Source organism: Arctopsyche grandis, chromosome 4 (assembly GCF_051622035.1).
Source record: "Arctopsyche grandis isolate Sample6627 chromosome 4, ASM5162203v2, whole genome shotgun sequence".
NCBI lineage: Eukaryota > Metazoa > Arthropoda > Insecta > Trichoptera > Hydropsychidae > Arctopsyche > Arctopsyche grandis.
This window is the reverse complement of record NC_135358.1, coordinates 8,091,355-8,111,353: the sequence shown is the minus strand read 5'-3', so window position 1 is coordinate 8,111,353 and position 19,999 is coordinate 8,091,355. Positions and strand designations below refer to the sequence as shown.

At 36.2% G+C, this 19,999-nt stretch overlaps 1 protein-coding gene across 1 annotated transcript in view; it reads left to right on the top strand.

Annotated features, from left to right (window-relative positions):
* Window positions 1-4,525: 4,525 nt before the first annotated feature.
* The window catches only part of LOC143911235 (uncharacterized), a 120,668-nt gene continuing 105,194 nt past the window's right edge, over window positions 4,526-19,999 (top strand). Inside the window, exons 1-3 of the mRNA XM_077430048.1 lie at window positions 4,526-4,759; window positions 7,951-11,114; window positions 11,186-11,328. Of these exons, the coding sequence (XP_077286174.1) occupies window positions 4,751-4,759; window positions 7,951-11,114; window positions 11,186-11,328 (3,316 nt within the window). The 5' untranslated portion in view covers window positions 4,526-4,750. The remainder of the gene's footprint in view (window positions 4,760-7,950; window positions 11,115-11,185; window positions 11,329-19,999) is intronic.

Sequence of the window (19,999 nt, the reverse complement as noted above, 5' to 3'; positions counted from 1 at the left end):
TAAATAGGAGCACGATTTAAAATGGGATTATATGCGTATTTTAAATGATTTTCCATTAATTTGCGATGAAACTGATATATTATAGTTAGATATTTTATTTTAGACAAATAATAAATTTCATTATTTTTGTATTTGAAATTAAATATAATATATAAATCTATAAAATAGTGAATTCGCAATGTATTATTAATAACATTTGTTAAATCGAAGACTTTGAAACACAATTTCATAAAAATATAATACAGTAAACCCTCCTATGATGTGTTAAATCAGTTCAGCAAGAAGGCGTAAGAAATGTAAGAAAAGAAAATAAAAAAATTGTAAAGGGGCGTTTTATCCTGTATCATGTTTTCTTACTATTTCATTCGTTTTCATTTACCTTTTTATTTTTTTCCGCTTTTTGCTGAAAAGAGTCGACTGTAGCTCTATGGATAGTTATGGTTTCCACTAGATACCTTGACCTTTTCTCCAAAATATTTTTTCCAAATTTTGAATTGAAACCGCTGTCAAAATCCAAGAAAAAAACTATAATCGAATTGAAATAAATCTTCAAATTTAAATCGATGATATAATATTTCTGTCAAAAATCTTTCCCTAATTTTATTTATTTATTTACAAGGGTAGTGGGTAAAGTGAAGATATTGAAATGACAATGGGCGCGCCACGTGTCTAAAAGAATGTGAGTAATTTCTAAACGAAAATTGAGCAAAAGAAGTGCTAGAATGGTACCCGAGTGAATGTAAAAGGGTAAAAGGAAGATAGGTAGACGAAATTAGGAAAATGTGTGGGATGAGATGGACGATATTTGCGCAAAACGGAGATGAATGGAAGCGTGTTGGAGAGACCCTTATCCAGCAGTGGATAGTGAATGGCTGTAGATGATTATCATGATGATTGCTAAAACAGATCACATTAAATCGACACCATGGCTAAATGTATACGTATGCATAATATGGACATATCCAAACACATACAATGTAGGTATAAAGATATTGCAAACAGCAAGCATAAGTATGTTTGCAACAATCAACAAATTCGGCAAGCCGAATTTGCGAGGGAGGGAGGGGATGCAGTTTTTATTGGATCCACAGTTAAGTTAAATAAATTGACGTACTCTAACAGGAGACGGTCGATCTGGATTTAATAACCATTGAGATCTCACCAAAAACTCAAATATATTTTTCGAAGCCGGCCAGGATTTGAGCCCACGATCTCTACATTAGTAAACAACTGCTTGAGGTCTGAACGCACTAGGCGACAGTGCGCTGCAGCGTCGCAGTACAGAACATCAAAGTTGGGTAAACGGATTACTGCGCAAATTGCGATCGTTGCCGCGCACGACAATCGTTGCCGCGAATACGAATATTTGGCACTCGAGTTTTCGTTAGTACAATTTCAAAGTGAGTATTGGAATCAATAGTCAGATATTTTTCCTATTAATTGTTATATTTCATTGCTTTAAAATACTTCTAATTAATTGTCTAGCGAATTTTAAAAGTCAAAAATATATTTTTTTTACGGATTTTTTTTCCGTGCTATTTTTCATTTATTTGGCAAATTTTTTATTTCACCACGTTTATAAGGATTGGTTTTCTATCTCAATATTTTTTTTTTTATCTAAACGTACTAACTCAAGCGGTAATTGCAATTTAAATGCTTTCGTTGTGTATATAGTTGTATCGCGTAAACGATCACCCACCAACAAAAATCAATATCATATTCGAATTCAGTGGGTCAAACTTAGTAAAGATTGGTTAGTCTCCGCTCTGTTAACTCAAAAACGTGATTTTTTGTTGCTCAGTGTTATTGGTCACAAAGCGCTCGCCCAAAAGTCACAAAAATCTCTATAACGGAACATCTGGCAACCGAAAAGTCCATCATACTAACGAGAACTCAAGTGCTAAATATTCCATATTCAAGATTTTTATGGCAAAAATTGTTTTTGGGCGATCGCAATGTGACTAATAATCCAATTACCACGTTCATCGCTGTGTTTTTTCGCCCTTAATCAGTGAGCCACGCCATAGTAATAGAATAACAAGCTTTTGATAGAAAATGTAGATAACTATACATATGCGTGAAATTGCGTTAAAAATCAGTCAAAATCAGAAAATAATCATCTATTGTAACTACGTACATATATGTAGATAAAGTAAAAAAATGTTTTTTAAAAACTAAACTTTTCTATATTTTGTTTATAAAATTAAGACAATATATAAAAAACCTAATTAAGAAATCATCAATTCTCTCCGTAAACTTTGATCATAAGTATGGCAAAGTGCTCAATCTGCCATAGTGAGAGGGGGGCAAAAAGGGAAAAAACGATCAGAACAGTGTGGACAAATGGGACAGTGTAGACGATAGACGTCACCGTGAAGGAAGATGCAGTATTTTCAAACGTGTCTATTACGATTATTTATCACCATAGTAATGGCGGACGTCATCTCCACTTATATTGATGACCAAACCGAGCAAAATGGCAAAATTTGAAAACGATCGAATAAGAACTCAAACTTCGTCAGACGACAAAATCGATTCTGAACTAAGAAGAGGTTAGTAATAATAATGGCGGATCAACCGTCAACGATAGTCGTCACCGTGAAGGAAAATGCAGTATTTTCAAACGTGTCTATTACGATTATTTTTCACCATAGTAATGGCGGACGTCATCTCCACTTATATTGATGACCAAACCGAGCAAAATGGCAAAATTTGAAAACGATCGAATAAGAACTCAAACTTCGTCAGACGACAACATCGATTCTGAACTAAGAAGAGGTTAGTAATAATAATGGCGGATCAACCGTCAACGATAGTCGTCACCGTGAAGGAAGATGCAGTATTTTCAAACGCGTCAATTACGATTATTTTTCACCATAGTAATGGCGGACGTCATCTCCACTTATATTGATGACCAAACCGAGCAAAATGGCAAAATTTGAAAACGATCGAATAAGAACTCAAACTTCGTCAGACGACAACATCGATTCTGAACTAAGAAGAGGTTAGTAATAATAATGGCGGATCAACCGTCAACGATAGTCGTCACCGTGAAGGAAGATGCAGTATTTTCAAACGCGTCAATTACGATTATTTTTCACCATAGTAATGGCGGACGTCATCTCCACTTATATTGATGACCAAACCGAGCAAAATGGCAAAATTTGAAAACGATCGAATAAGAACTCAAACTTCGTCAGACGACAAAATCGATTCTGAACTAAGAAGAGGTTAGTAATAATAATGGCAGATCAACCGTCAACGATAGTCGTCACCGTGAAGGAAGATGCAGTATTTTCAAACGTGTCTATTACGATTATTTTTCACCATGGTAATGGCGGACGTCATTTCCACTTATATTGATGACCAAACCGAGCAAAATGGCAAAATTTGAAAACGATCGAATAAGAACTCAAACTTCGTCAGACGACAACATCGATTCTGAACTAAGAAGAGGTTAGTAATAATAATGGCAGATCAACCGTCAACGATAGTCGTCACCGTGAAGGAAGATGCAGTATTTTCAAACGTGTCTATTACGATTATTTTTCACCATGGTAATGGCGGACGTCATTTCCACTTATATTGATGACCAAACCGATCAAAATGGTAAAGTTTGAAAACGATCGGATAAGAACCCAATCTTCGTCAGACGACAACATCGATTCTGAACTAAGAAGAGGTTAGTAATAATAATGGCGGATCAACCGTCACCGTGAAGGAAGATGCAGTATTTTCAAACGTGTCTATTACGATTATTTTTCACCATGGTAATGGCGGACGTCATTTCCACTTATATTGATGAACAAACCGAGCAAAATGGCAAAGTTTGAAAACGATCCTATATAAGAACCCAATCTTCGTCAGACGACAACATCGATTCTGAACTAAGAAGAGGTTAGTAATAATAATGGCGGATCAACCGTCACCGTGAAGGAAGATGCAGTATTTTCAAACGTGTCTATTACGATTATTTTTCACCATGGTAATGGCGGACGTCATTTCCACTTATATTGATGAACAAACCGAGCAAAATGGCAAAGTTTGAAAACGATCCTATATAAGAACCCAATCTTCGTCAGACGACAACATCGATTCTGAACTAAGAAGAGATTAGTAATAATAATGGCGGATCCATTTACTTATATTGATGACCAAAATGAGCAATATGGCAAAGTATGAAAACGATCGGATAAGAGGCAAATTTTTTCCTGAATTGTAATCGTAAGTGAAACGTAAAGGTGGTTTGTTAAAAGAGATAACCACTTCAATCGGCAGGATGTTGAATTTACGAATGAACTAACATCTGAAATTTGAGCGGATGTTGGAAATTGGAAAAACAATTTCCAATTGGGAAGGGGATTTCCATTCTGTTTGGAATACACGGCAACTTACGCGCCACTGACCTTCGTCAACGTCTAGGCAGAAGAAGTGGGTGAGTGGTTCCTTCCACATATACTGGAATACCCACTGACCGAGGGGGTGGGGGTGGGAGAGTGGGAGTGAGAGCGGGAAAAGATTGAGAGGCACTGGCGAGAGTAGTGCGCCGCCGCGGCTGCGCGCACATCACCATTTTACCTTATCGGGCAGTATTGATTGTGGAGGGCGTGCGGCCGGCCGCTGTCACTCGGCCGACTCGCGTTTCTGATGACGCTCGCGGGGGGCGCCACCGGACCATCTCTACCACCCTCACCCTCACCCTCGTTTAAAACATCCCCCGTGGCCCAGCCGCGGCTGTCGAGCTCGCGCCATGGCCAAGGTGAGCCGCAAACCCTCATATCAGCGCCCTCTCGCGCTTGCCGCCTTTTTTCAAAAACTCAAATTAATCCACCCCCCCCTTATAAAAAAACATCACATTACTTCCGTCAACGTATACTTATAAAAATAAAACTGTTTAATTAATTTATGCCATTCAATTATGAACGCTCCGCGTGTCGCGAAGATCATACGCGCCGTATAATCCGATCAGGTAATGCGCGTATTTCGAGCGGTTACGGCCGTTACCCCGTTGCGAATGTAGGCAGGTATGTTCCGTTCCCCTTTTGTTTTGAATTTCTTTCCGTTCATTTTAATTAAATTTATATCATTGCGATGTTGCGCAAATGTAAAAGTAAACAATTCACACACGCGCTCTTAAATATCGGACGATTTCTATGCAAATTTAAATTTAGAATCGTTGATTATAGCATGTAATGTATATTATACGCACAACGAGTCGTGTTTTCGGGGATTTATCTACGATCGTTTTAAAAGTGAAACTTTTTTTATAAAATGTACATATGTTGTGTGCTGCATACGTATGTGTGCTGCATTCGTAATGGCATTAGGTAACCTATTTACGTCATTGTGTTTGTTTTTCTTCTATATATGGGCGTTAAAAAGCTCGTCTCTCCTGCGAAGCTCTGTATTATTCGAGTTTTGGTCGAGTGAGTTTGAATTTTGAGCATACCTACGAGTGTCTCTAGTGGGTAGATAAATGATCTAATTAATATTTACACTGATTAGACGCGTTTGAAAAGTGCATGTACGTACAATGTAAATATTTCTAGCGCGACATGTTTGATGCATCCCTACTACGGTTGCACAATATTGATTTTGAATCGCGTCGTTAAATAAAACTCATATTCTTTTGTTTTATTTGGTGATTTTATACGATAACTTAAACTTAAAACATTACATTTAAACCATTGCACTTAAGAATTTTACATGTTTGTAATATAAAAAGCGGTAATTATGTACATATTGTATCTATCGGTTTAAGATTTGCAATAAGGATGAAAGGAACTCGTTATGTTAGGGGGACATCACTGGGATAACCTTCAAAACTGGTTTCTTTCACATTGTGGTCAATTTTTCTTGCATTTCATCTGGTGATCTAATGTAGTTGTCTTAAACATTTTATTACGTTCCAATATTCAAAGCTTTTAATATTTTACGGTAATAGCATTTTTGAATATTTTATGATAAATTTCCGTTGAAAATGAACGAGTGCTCAAAAATTAAACGTTAGAATAATCGTTGAAATGTTACAAGGTTGAATTGTTTCAATGATAATGTAATTTTTCCTTGCACGTTAGACAATTTAGCAAATATTCCCAGTGCTATGATAGTACACGTATGTGATGGTAATTGCCTAAAATGGCAATGATGTCGCGTTTGTTTTGTAAATTGCCTCTTTCGAAAAACAAAGACAAAAGTAAGTTTCTACGTCAGAAAAGATGCGTGTTTGATTTTTGCGAAAGTTTTCTCGTTAAAAATTTTGAACCAGCAATGATTATCCGTTTTGAATTGGTTTATTTTCGTTCGTGAAATGAAAGCGATCGTGGATTGATATAAAGCACGTGCGCCTTTAAAGAATCGAAAGTTGTTTTTTGGCTTAGGAAAAAATAGTCTAAAATTTCATCGTGTCGAATGTGCGTTTTAATTAAATGCGCACATGATTCTAGCTCATAGTATCCAATTATTTTGTCCTCTTTGATGAAGTGCAATAATGACAATAACGTAGGTTCGTGACCCTTTGTCGTCATTTTTCTAATTTAACTGACCCATGGGCGTTCGAACGTAATTGTAATTTAAAAATTAAAAGTTTGAATTACATATAGCGACATACAAGAATTTTATAAATACATGTTTTGGACTATGTATTTTGGCATTGTATAAAATAATATCATGTTATCGTATAATTTTCAATGTCAACAATTTCTCTTATACTAATACAGCTGATACATAGGTCACCTTTTAGTACGCAGACGTTTTTACTTGCAGTATTTTTAGAGCAGTAATGTTTACTCTATGAAAGAGTGTTACACTGAGAATTTGACTATCCCTATTAAATCTTGCAGTAAAACAGACCGGGTAATAAGTATCAATAGACCGCAAAGATTTTACTAATCGGCATTATTGATTATGAAATACAGTAGAACCTCGATTATCCGGACTAATTGGGGATCAAAGTAGTCCGGATAATCGAAAAAATCACAATTAACAGGGAAAGACATGTACATTCAGTATGAATAATTTTAATTTGTCTACATTTCCATGTATAAAATCATAAAGATCAATACTAAATTATTCTTTATTAAAGAAATTCTATTATGGATTTTTCCTGTTCTTTTTGAAGCTGCCAAATCGGGAGTTCATTTCATACAATAATGGACCAGATATTGGCTGTCCAGACGATCGTTTTTGAATGAACCACATAAAAAATATACTCTTCGACTTCTTCATTTCCTGTTTTTTTCATAACCTGAGCTTCTGACATTAAAGAACCAGTAAACTTCATAATTTTTTTATATCCGAGATCGTCGACGTTCCAACACCATATTTATTTGACAAAAAATGTCCTAAGACACCGCTTTATAAAGTATTGATTATATCTAATTTGTTTTTTAATGATACGTTTTCTTTTCCATATTGGTTATATTAAAAACAAATATTTAAATCGCGATCAAACTTTCAAGAAACAAACGTCCTTTGAGTATTGAATTTTGAAGACAATTGACTCATTTCTCCATCTTATTTTCGAAATTTTAAGCTATGCATTTCAAAATAGCAAAATCGTTAAATTTTTGTTTGTTTTTAACAATCCGGATAATCGAAAATCCGGTTAATCGAGGTTCTACCGTATATCTATTCGAGTTATTTTCTTCGTAAAATTCAATTTTTTTCAAGTGTATTTTATCCTTCAAGGACGTAGAATAAGTAGGTACCCAAAATTGCACACGTGAAATTGAATAGTAAATCGATAAAAATCTTTTAAGGTTTCTTATTACTCATCCTTTTATATTGAACGCTCTTCAAATAGCTTCCAACAAAAATTCTTAAGTTCTTTGTTAACAGTAATTCTTCCATAAACGTAATACTCTTGTCTGCCTGGTCATTTATCACGTTGATATTTTAGATATCCTTTATTAAATTTCTAACATTACACATTTTAACGTATTTTTTCAGGCACCCAGTGAGGCACGCGTTCCTTCGGGAGGAAAGATTCCAGTGCCGAAGGCGACAAAAGGCGCTGTGCGACGAACAATTCAGGGTGGTCTATCAGCTGGATCTAGACTATTACCTACGAAAATCAAGCTACCACTCCTGAAATGTAAATTGGTCGACACGAACAAAAAACTAATCGAAAATAGTAACGACAACGAAAGCAAAATTTGCAGCGACGTAACCCCGGAGAAGATACCGGTCATAGCTGGAGCACACTCCAGGGGTGCGACACCTATCAAAGATAGAACATTTTCGATGTGCGATAAAACCGACCCTGAAAAAACTTTCGACGTTTTTCCAGACCTCATCAACACGAATACAATCGACATTAAGAACGTTGATGATGTCAAACAGAAGAAAGGAGTTAAGGAGAATAAACGCGATGAATGTGTTCAGGAAGCAAACGTAATCAGCCTGGAAGTTAATAAACTCAAAGGGAGTATTGGTAGTAAGGTGACGGCTATAATACCCGAGGATTCAACAGCTGTCCGGACAATATCCGGAATTTTACGATACGTTGGCCGCGTGCAGATCGACGACGATATCTGGTGTGGTATTGAGACTGATGGACCGTCGCGTGAACTTCACGATGGATCTTTGAACGGTGTGAAGTATTTCAGCTGTAAAAATGGCCACGGATTGCTTGTTCCGTGTGCGTATGTTTTACTCCAATGCCAGAATCAATTTGTGCCTGATCCAAAAATTTTAGAACTCAGAAAGAGGCTTCAATACATAAAGTCCAAGTCTTCAAAGTCTCTCGACGACAATTTCAGGCCTAACGTTATCGACATAACGCAGCAGTTGGTTGATTACGAGTATCACCAATCTGATTCGGGACCGTACAGTTTATTGGTGGGGTTAGATTGTGCATTTGCAAAACCAGTCGATCACCTCCAAGATATTCGAAGCGAGGATTTCACAAGTGCAAATCAAAGGTTCCAAGCGGCGTGCAACAGTCCAACTTATCAACATTTTAATTCTCAGTTGCCAAATTTATTAAAAAATTTAGCTCAGTGTAATAAGAATGTCGAGTTGATTGAAGATGAGAGCGTATTAGACTTCGCGGGCATTAGCATGAATTCGATTGTAGACCATTCTCTACAAGAGTCGCGTAGAAAATCGTCAATTATAAGTCAACCGCGTAATGTCAACAATCAACTATATGATACGCCGGACTCCAACAAAATAAATAACCTCACTAAGTCTACACCGTTACCCGAAGAACCAGAGCGACCAGTTCAGAATGATAGAACGAAAGATTTTGAAATAAGTAAAAAGTGCATTAGAATAGCGAAACAATATGATAATAGACAATTCAAACTGCACCAACCGGCGCGAAAGCAAAATGCACAACCGCCTACAAGTCACAATATGACTATTATCGATATTGATGCAGGCAAAGCATCACCTTCACAATTTCCAGATTATAGAATTAAAACTTCAGTCGCGGGAATTGGTTTGTTGAGCCCAACAGTTTCTGATAATTCAAATCAAGAGTTGAGCAAACAGAATTCTTTCGAGGAAAGCTTGGGTATTCTTACGCCAGAGCAGATGGAATCATTATCATTTTTGGAAAATATTTTTTCTCCATCAAGAGACGATTTTGGCGGCTTATTGAGTAGCGATAAAGTCACCGAGAAAACAGAATCAAGTTCTACCCAAACTCCAACAGATAATATAAAATCTTTAACTCCCGATGCTTTTAAATTACTTTTGAATCCTTCGGAGACGTGCAGGATAATTGAAGAAGATTTGAATGATTCAAATGACAAAAACACATTGGAAAAAACGATTGTGTATTCGCAGGCGGATGAGACGTTTCTTAAAGGGGATCAAGATAATTTACAAAGTGAGTCTTATGAAATGTTCATCCAAAGACCTTTCAAACAAAGCACATCCGAAAACTTAACTAATATTAATGATCTATGCAGCCAAACGATTGATGACGAACTTCTACCGTCTGTACACAGTAGCATTCTGGACGCACTCAGTTCCATCGTAGACACTACTAGATTTGACAACATACAACACAATGTACGAATGGATCAAACACCATCGCCAGAAGAGCTTCCTCTCGATCCGGTAGACATAAAATCAGAATTATCTGCGCTGTCCACAGACCCTAAAACCGATACGTCGAAATCTGTCACCTACAGTATTACCAGTATTACCAGCCTCGATGGGTATCAAGGTGATGGAGAAATGTCGAGGCCGGTAAGCAGAGGGGCGGATCAGTCACCAACCATTGGTCACAGAGGTGTTAACAACATACAGAATTGGCAAAATATACCTATTAATCGTAGGCCGGATCCAATGACCGATTCAGACTTCTTTACAGAAAGTGACGCAGATGGACACGACGAACAAGTGCACAGAGGTGATAGGCGGGCACAGGTAATTGACGGAGCTCTTTATGGCGGCGGCAAAGCTTCAAATCCTCCTGTACTAGTCAGTAGAAATGGCAATTCGAATAATGACGACTCTTGTATGGAGTCGAGTGGAGTGTTCACCGACATGGAAACGCATCGATGCTCTCCTCTGCTTTTGAATGTAATTGACGATCTATCCCCAGAAGGTTCCTCTCCTTCGACTAGATCTGACTTGAGTCAAAATAATAATTCAGAAATGTATCGTGCTGCTTTTAACGACACCCTAAATAACACAGTTGTGGCTGCAAATTCAACGTCAAATCTACTAGCGGGCGACGAAGAAGACAAGGAGAACTCTCCGATGCAGTTAAAATCTCCGAACACCGAGAATAAAAATAATAATATTTCGCTATCGAATTCGCCCAACGAAAAGATGAACAAGGAAGACAAAAATATGGCTTTGAAAAAGTACAAAATGCCACGCAGAGACGTAGCTAGCAAAGTGAAATCGATGATGTCGTCGTCAAGTAAATCTCTCGCGGAGAACCAAGAGAAGCAGAACATCCCAAAGAAGGAGGGGCGCTGGGACGCTGTGATGAATAAAATATCAGTGAACAAAACCGAAACGAAGTCGAAGTTTTATATGGTGAAGCCCAAAGTCAACTCTTCGCAGTCATCTGAAAAGACGAGCTTCTGCGAGGACAATTCTTCCATGGGCAAGCCTAAGGCGAAAGCATCGCTAACCAAATTGAAGAGGTAAGTGCGTCTGAACTTGAATCGATAACCTCAGGGTTGATGTCTCTTACCTGACGATTTATGTTTGACAGTCGCCGTGTGAAGAGTAGCCGCATGCCAAAGATCAGCATGCTGGACAGTAGCAGTCGCAGCACTCCTCACAGCTCGCAGAGCGACCTAAGCGTCAGCTGTAGTGCACCCACTAAAATTGCTTCAGCCAAGCACATAGCAGCAAGTAAGTACAAAATTTTACTACTAAACGAACGCGAGTAACCGGGTGCTGAGCAATGATTGGTAATCAATTCGCAAATTGCAAACCCAAGACGGTAGTTTATTGATTTAAGATTTGGTGAGACGTTGACCTATATCGGGAGACAGTCCAACGACCTCCTATGCTACTGATTTATTTTCAACGTTGCAGCTTCCCACACAATGCTGTTTTCATTTTCCTGTCGCATGCATTTCTTATTTGGTCTGTGTCGTGAGAACTTTTAGAGGTTTTTACTTTTTGAATTGCCCAATAAACAATAAACCGATACTATTACGTGTCGTTTTAGGGTCATCGTGCATCTATCAATTCTACGAAGTTCGAATTGTTGAAACCGGTTTCGAGGCGAATTTCCCGCGACGTTTATCTTTAATGTACATACATACATATATACCATTTTTTTGTGATTTTTGATTACTCCACGTGCTTTTAAAGCGCGGATAGATAAAGATGCTGCCTAGCATCCAACTTCACCAGTTTTTTCACCAAGCACGTCCGGCCTTGGTGGGAGTTGGATGAACTTGAAGGTACACCTACGATGAATTTGAGACGAAAAAAATTGATTATATCTTTTCCGTTTGGACGTCGAGACTTTTAAAAATCTTATCTGTAACATTTTCACACGATATTTTTTATTGCTATTTTTAGTGGTGTGGTAAATAGTTGTTTCAAATTTTGAACTTACATATAAAACGTTTTTTTTGTAATTATAATAGCCTATAATGAAAATTGGTGGATGAATTATTCATTGTGCATAAAAATAATGGTATTATGAGCCAATATAGGATTTATAGTGTGTTTTACATGTTTGCTTTGGATTATGATGGTATGAGACAATAGGATCATCATTAAAATTCAATTCAGTTGTGTGGAAAAGTATGTAATACTATAATTATATACCAGCATTGTTGTGTGTGTGTTTATCAAAAGTTCATTTGCACATTTGATGCGTATGACTATACTACATACATAGTTGCGTGGGTTGTACGACGTGTGTACGAATATACGCGGCGGTCAATCCATCCATACATGACTGATCACCATAGATCTAAACCGATTATTATTTTTATGTAAATTTCATTCTGTTATCGAAAATTTGTTAACGATCGAGTTTGATTGTTTTTAACCCAAGGCTATGTTGCCGTTAAAAGTAGTAATAACAAGCAGATGAATCTCACTACGTGATTTTTGATTTCACACTGCTGTATTATTATGGGTGCTTTCCATTTTCATGTATCGCATCGATTTTTTTATATGGCTTCAAAGTCGCACATACATACACATGTACATACGTAGATAGGTAACGAATGCGAATCGTGAATGTTTAATGTATTGAAGTAAAAAGTGGTGCAACTTCAATCATCACATTACAAAAAGCTTTCACGTCCAAAGGGCGAAGATTGGGCTATATTTTTTGCTTTTAAATATTTTAATAATTACAAAAGCTCAAATTTGCAATACTTGATAAAATTTTCATCCGCAGCGTGTTGCTTATCGATTAAAAAAAGTTAAATTTACTTATTATGTACATGCAATATCGTATATACATACATATGTATGTACATATAATAGCCTAATGCGTGCGTGTGTAGTGCTGTCTGTTAACCCTTTTCCCCTCTCTCTTTCTCCCCTTGGAATCGTATATCTTTTGTTTATGTCGTCCGATCAAATGGCGGCTTTCGTTGATCCGAATTGCGATCTTTTACCGAGTGCACAAGTGTGTGCACGCAGGCACCGTAAACACCAAAATACAGTAAATAAATAGAAAACGAAAGGGGATGGGAGAGGGGATTATACTTTTATTTATTAAATATACATATAATTGACAGTTACTAAAAATTTGGATTAAGATTGGACGTTACTAAAAATATTTTTTAGGCAAGTAATCATTAGACATCGGATGGTCGTTAGGGGAATTTTTCTTTTGAGGCGCTATGACTGTTGGTAACTGCGTAGAAAAGCTTCCCTTCTCGTTTTTGACATTTTTAGAAATAACGTATTCTTCTGGTTAAAAAAGTATCAATTTATATTTTATGATTACAATGATAACTGAATTTTATACTGTTCATTTTGTATTAATTTATTTAAAAAATTAAAATAAGACCATAGTGACTCAACAGGTTGTCTCAAAGCGTCCTTATAGCCGGAAATACGGGAAAAACTGTAATAAAAAATAATACAATGATACATTATATTTTTCCATTATACGGGTTGCTCCTAAGCGACAATTAATTATGGTATTAAACTAGGATATACATATATATGTACATTTGAAATCATATTCAAATAGTGGTGACATAGTGATTAGGATGGTTTTGCCGATTTGATGAGGAACCGTATCAAAAATGATTTTTTTTTTTTTTTTTTTTAATTTCATACCAGGAAGGCATTACAGGTAAACCCCAATGCGCCTTCCTGGCCAAATTACAAACAATACAGCATTTTTTATTATATAAGTCGCTAAATTACGAGACACTGACTTAAACTTGACAATTAACGAGACATCTATGAATTGTACATACATTTTTATTGTAATATTTACATCAATCATACTCAAATAGTGGTGAAATAGTGGGTAGGAAGGATTTTTAGCCAATTTTTAATCGGGAATCGTTTCAACAATGAAATCAGAGAAAATTGGCAAACTCTGATAGGAAACGATCAACCAGGAGTCACAAATCCTGGTCTGACCAGCAGCATTACAGATATACTCGAGAAAAATTCTTTTCAATCGAGGTCAGCTCAAGGGATCGAACTCGGCGCCTCTCATTGTTAAGCAGAAGCTTAACGACCGAGCCATGCTGCTGGCTACCGAAATCAGTTAAATTGGCATACTACGAGTCAAAAATATCCTTGTCTGACCAGCAGTACTACGGAAATACTCAGAGATGAATTATTTTCATTACATGATACTCTAACGCGTCACTGTGACCAGATATAAGCATAATACAAATATGTACTATATACATATAAGAAAATTAGCGAGACGTCTATGTTATAGATAATACATTTTTGAAATAATTTTCAAATAGTGGTGACAGTGGGTAGGACAGTTTTTGCCAATTTGATGGAGGAACCGCTTCAACAATGCAATCAGATAAATTGGCAAACTCTGATTAGAAACGATCGACTCGGAGTCACAAATGTCCAAGTCTGACTAGCAGCATTAAATATTACACACGGAAAAAATTCTTTTAAGTCGCAGTCAGCTCACGGAATCGAAACCGGTGACCTCTCGTTGGTTAGTATCAATGCAACCACTGAGCTAAGCTGCAGGCTGAATGTCTGTATGTACATATATATGCAGTGGTGTAGTCGGGCCAGGTGGCCGCCCTGGTACTTCTTTATGAGCCAGGTCGCCGCCCTGGCACTTTGATCGATATAAACATTGTTATAAAAATATTTTGACTAAAAGTTCATATAAAATGTTGTATTCCAAATATTGTGAGCACTATTGACTCTCGTTCTAACAGTCGATGACCACAATCGAATAGTAATCTGAGCACATTCAAAACCTAAAAGACGTTTAATGAAATTTATTGGCTTTTTTTATCTAAAATCACCCAAAACTTCGAAAGAAAACATTCTTTAAACTATTGACCATACGCACTTGAGGACAAATAAAACGAGGGAACTCATCATAAATTAATAGTCATCTTTGAATTCACATGTTAAAATTTGATAGTTTTTTGACGTACATATGTATATGTACATGGTTTAATATTGCTAAAAGCAAACGTTGCTGTTGACACACAAACACGGGTTTTGCAAAATCAAAGATTTCGAAGCAGATGCATTATGGAAGTTTTTATAAAATATAAAAAATACATTATAATTTCAACAAGTAAGAATATTTGCTAATTAATTATTATTTGATTTTTTTTTTATAAATATTGAACTACCAATATTTGGATACAACTTTTTTTTTAGTAAGGAAAAAAACGGGGGGGGGGGGTCGTAAAAATTAACACCGACCTGGTTTTTTTTATTTAGCACTACACCACTGTACAGTGGCGTAGCGAAGGGGGGGGGGGGGGTCCAGGAGGTTTGGACCCCCCTTTGGCGGAGTGCAGTCGGCGGCAAAATATCCCACTCCTGTCGCAATAGATCGTTTGTATCATTTTTGGATAGTTTTCTATCCCAAATCCATGACAGATTTTTAGGACGTAAACATATACTTGAAAATTTCCGAAGTCTTTATACTTGAAATTTTAAAGACTTTTACAACCAAGATATATTTTGTGGGCCTTGCATTCTAACTGGAGAGTTGGAAATGTGGTGGCAATATATAATTACTAGTGAAAATCGACCAAAAAAATGCACTAGCTGCAATTGCAATTTGCAATCCTTCAATATTTACATATGTACTTCTAAAAATTCTAGCAACACTTCCGGTGACAACAGCCACAAGTGAACGGAGCTTCTCCACACTACGATGACTAAAAACATACTTAAGAAATACGATGTCGGAAAATCGACTAAATGGACTTGCTTTATTAGATATTCATAGGGATATAAATTTTAGTGCAGAAAAAATATTAGATAAATACGCGAAGATTGGATCTGCGAATTTCGTACTTTTTTAAAGTATTCATAGTTTTTACATATTTTATTTGAATTTTGTTCATACTATATGTTTATTAAGTATTTACTTTATTTTTATATTAATTAAATATAAATTATCTTGCCTTTTTTCCTGTCAAACCCCCCCCCCCCCTTGACAAAATCCTGGCTACGCCACTGCCACTGTATGTATGTATAGCATGTATGTAGAGCGCGCCATTACATGCTCATTTGCATGTGCGGGAGATGCATCTTGGAATAGTGTCGCGGAAACTGTTTTCCAATTTTCGCATGCATACGAAAATGCATTTTTCGCGTTGCATAGGAGTGCACGCGTGCTATTTGCGTCACCGTGTTGCGGCGCGTCCCGTTAGCCGGCGTCTTTGCCGCAGTATACGACGCGTCGCGACGCTGCGCACACCTTCACTCGCTCTTTACCACTCTGACAACACTGATTCCGTGTCGAACTCTTATCATTGATAAGAGCCGGAGTCTGTTGTAAAACGTTCGAAAATATTTATTCGTGACAGTTGTCTTTGACGCCTAGTGATAACGGTTTGTGTAGCACTTAATTATAGTGGTGCCATTATCAACAGGACTGCGAATTGTTAATTATATTAATATATCTAACTGTACGCCAACTTGGGATGAGAGGGCCTCTCACAGGATGAGAGAGGTTGGAAATTCATATTTTTTGAGAGTCTCATCTCAAAAAACCTTGTAAAAGGCGCCCCTTCACAAAATTCCTTTGAAGATAATAAAACAATGGAGTTTTTGTTTTAGGAAAAAATTTCAAGTACTGCTTTCGTGTTTGATAATCTCAAAGAAAATTTTGATCGAATTGCTGATTTGGCTATTATTACTGTTTGTGTTCTCTTACGGATTTGTCTGTAGATCGACTTTTTTTGCGTAATTTTCGAACATCTATGTACATATATATTATACTAGTGTTTTTACCCGGCTTCGTTAGGTATTTGTAATATTGTAAACCGCTTAAACATGTCCTATATAATAGTAAATCTAAATTTATTTGAATATTCATTTGTTCGATGACGTCACGGATTTACGAACCAACAATAGTTACATACATAGTTACAAAGTCTCTTTCGAAATTATATATTAGATGAGCCGTTATATTTGAAAGTGGCATTCACTTTTCTTCATTTCGAGACATTTTTCGCAAAACATTTAATACAATGTTTTGCTTTTAACAATATTGAAAAATATTGGCGGCCTGTAATACGTTTATTCTGCCCTTCCGAGATTCTGAACATATCGAATTAAAAGAAGCGATAACAATTTGTGAATTAAGTCAAACAGAAATAGTGTTTTTGGAAGTGAACAGCTAATGTATGATTTAAGATATAATTTCGAAAGAGACTTTGTGTGTAAGGTTTGTTGGGAACATCAAAAACAAATTAAAGTTTCTATGACGACGTTATCGACATAGTTGAATATTATTAATGTTTAATATTAAAAAAACAAATTAATGTTTACTATTAGATTGTTTTGCCATGTTTAAGCTGTTTATATTATAAACACCGAGCGAAGCCGGGTAAAACTAGTATAATGTAAAATTAAATTTAAAACATTTTATCTATATACGTATGTACATATGTATACCATAGTGTTGTTTACTATCAATAAATTATATGAGTTTGCTTTGTTATCGTATAAAATAGATTCACGAATTTGCTGATGTTAAAATATTACTCCATTACGCTAAAAGTGCGTTTAATTTATCTATATTATAAAACTGCATGTATGTATGTTTAATAGAAAGGCTTATCATACCGAATTTTATTTTACAATTGTAGTTAAACAGGAGCTAATAGTGTTTACAATTCGATTACATATTTGCTTTTGTGATAGTACGGTTTAGGATAGATATGACATACCTAAGTTGCGCCATTGAATTAACAATAAATTTATATTATGGAGGTATTATACATACATACTATACACACATATGTATGTAGTATATCTCAATAAGACACGTAGGCGAATAAATTTTAGTAGGTGATATGAGATAGCCGTGGACCGTTTGAATTCGGTTGACCCTTCCCACCGTTGCGTCTGAGCGTGGTCTTGTATAAATCTGCATCCGATTATCCTTTCCCGGTGGGGTCGTCAAGTCCTGACCGCTCCCGGGGGTTGTCAAGTGATGGTGGGCGTGGACCTAGTTCTCTCTCTCGTTCCTGAGGACAACGAGAATCATAACCTCGGGGTATTTTCGTGTGGTGCGGATTCGTTGACCCCGCCATGTCTTGGCCGCCTCTCGGCTTTACCGCTAATTATTAGGAGAAGCTAACCTGTCCGATGGGTTCGAAGACGACGACGACAACGGTGGTGATGATGATGATGATGATGCTCATGATGGTGATGACGACGCCGCATTTCGGTCAAAATAGTTGGACGCGCGGATGTATTCCGGTCACGTCATTACCACCTAAGAAGATGTTATTTATTCTGGTAACTAGATAATATGCACACGGGTGACATGTCTCGTTATGCATGTACAGAGTGTCTCGAAGTACGGTAGCAAAAGGTTGATTTATTGTTTTTTTTTAATGGATTTTCTTGTGAGTGATCGAGAATTGTTGAAAGCATCAGAGTTTTATCAATATCTGAAAATATGCTGATATTCAATCGTTCGTGTGATGTGCTATTATTTTTAATAAGGACTTTTTATGGATGCACATGTGTATATTTTATTTTATTTTAACATATTAGCCACAGCGACATTACAGAGAGCTAATATATATATATAACATCATCATAATAAAATCATAATCATAACATCATCATAATAATAACATAACAATAATAATAATAATAACATAATAATAATAAGATGTCGTAATAATAATAACATAACATCATTTTAATCATAACATCATAATAATAATAATCATTCACGTGTAAAATTGGTAAAATTAACCACTGGCGTTGCTCAACGATATACAATAGATCAGTAGATATTACATATAGATCAGTAGTTAGCATGTGATGTTTTCGAATGTGTGGCCACGGGTTCTATCCCTAGCTTTGTTGCTGGCCAGACCTTGGATGTGTGACTCCAAGGTCGATCGCTTTCTTGCAGAGTTGGCTGATTTATCTGATTTCATTGGAAACGGTTCCTACAAATTCACAATCCTGTCCTATTTCTCGCAAAATTTAAGTCTACTGCATTTCATAATTTTTTGATATTTAAAAATGCTGCGAAAATTTCTCCATAGACACGTCCCTGTGATGATTGTAATGTTTGATGATCGATGTTTGTAATTGGTCTTGAATGATACTTACGTACAATTTTGACCATAGATGTCGTGTTAGTAAAAATTGGTGTATACCTGTATGCATGAAAATAAAGTATGTTGCACATATATTTATATATACATATATGTATGTATGTAGGATCAGGATGAAAAGGTTTCCAAATTATATATGTACATACATATGTCTTTACCTCAGGCATTCCATGAGGCAAGTGTCTCATCTATAGTTACTAGCTATGTATTTCGCTCATACACGCTCTGTACTATACACCCTACACGTTCAAAAACAAATCCTACATATATACATATCACGTACATACATATGTGTATATGTATTAATAATTTAATCTACAAGTGCACATTGACTTTTGGTTGAGAAACTCGTTTTTTCTCATATGCAAATACGGTATTTGAGTGGTTTTTTTTTTACCAAGTACAGACATCATCCATTAAAATCATATTTGGCGAATATATTCTCTCGAGCAAATAATATATAACGGTGTTTACCGCTAAAAGCGTAATTATTGGTTTTTGGCAGGAATTCAAAATGTATAAAATGCTTTTGAATGTCGCAAGTACGTCTCATTGTACTATGTACAATGCATGTATGTATTTTGCACTATTGTATGTACATTTGTGGTGGCGTTCAAATTCCATTGATCCCTTTGTCAGAGTGAAAATCGACGATTTAATTTATTTTTACATATTTGCAAATAAAATAAGTTTCATTCATATGTATGTACATACATATGTATAAAACGACAATTGTTAGTTAAAGTTCGAAGAAAATATGCTAA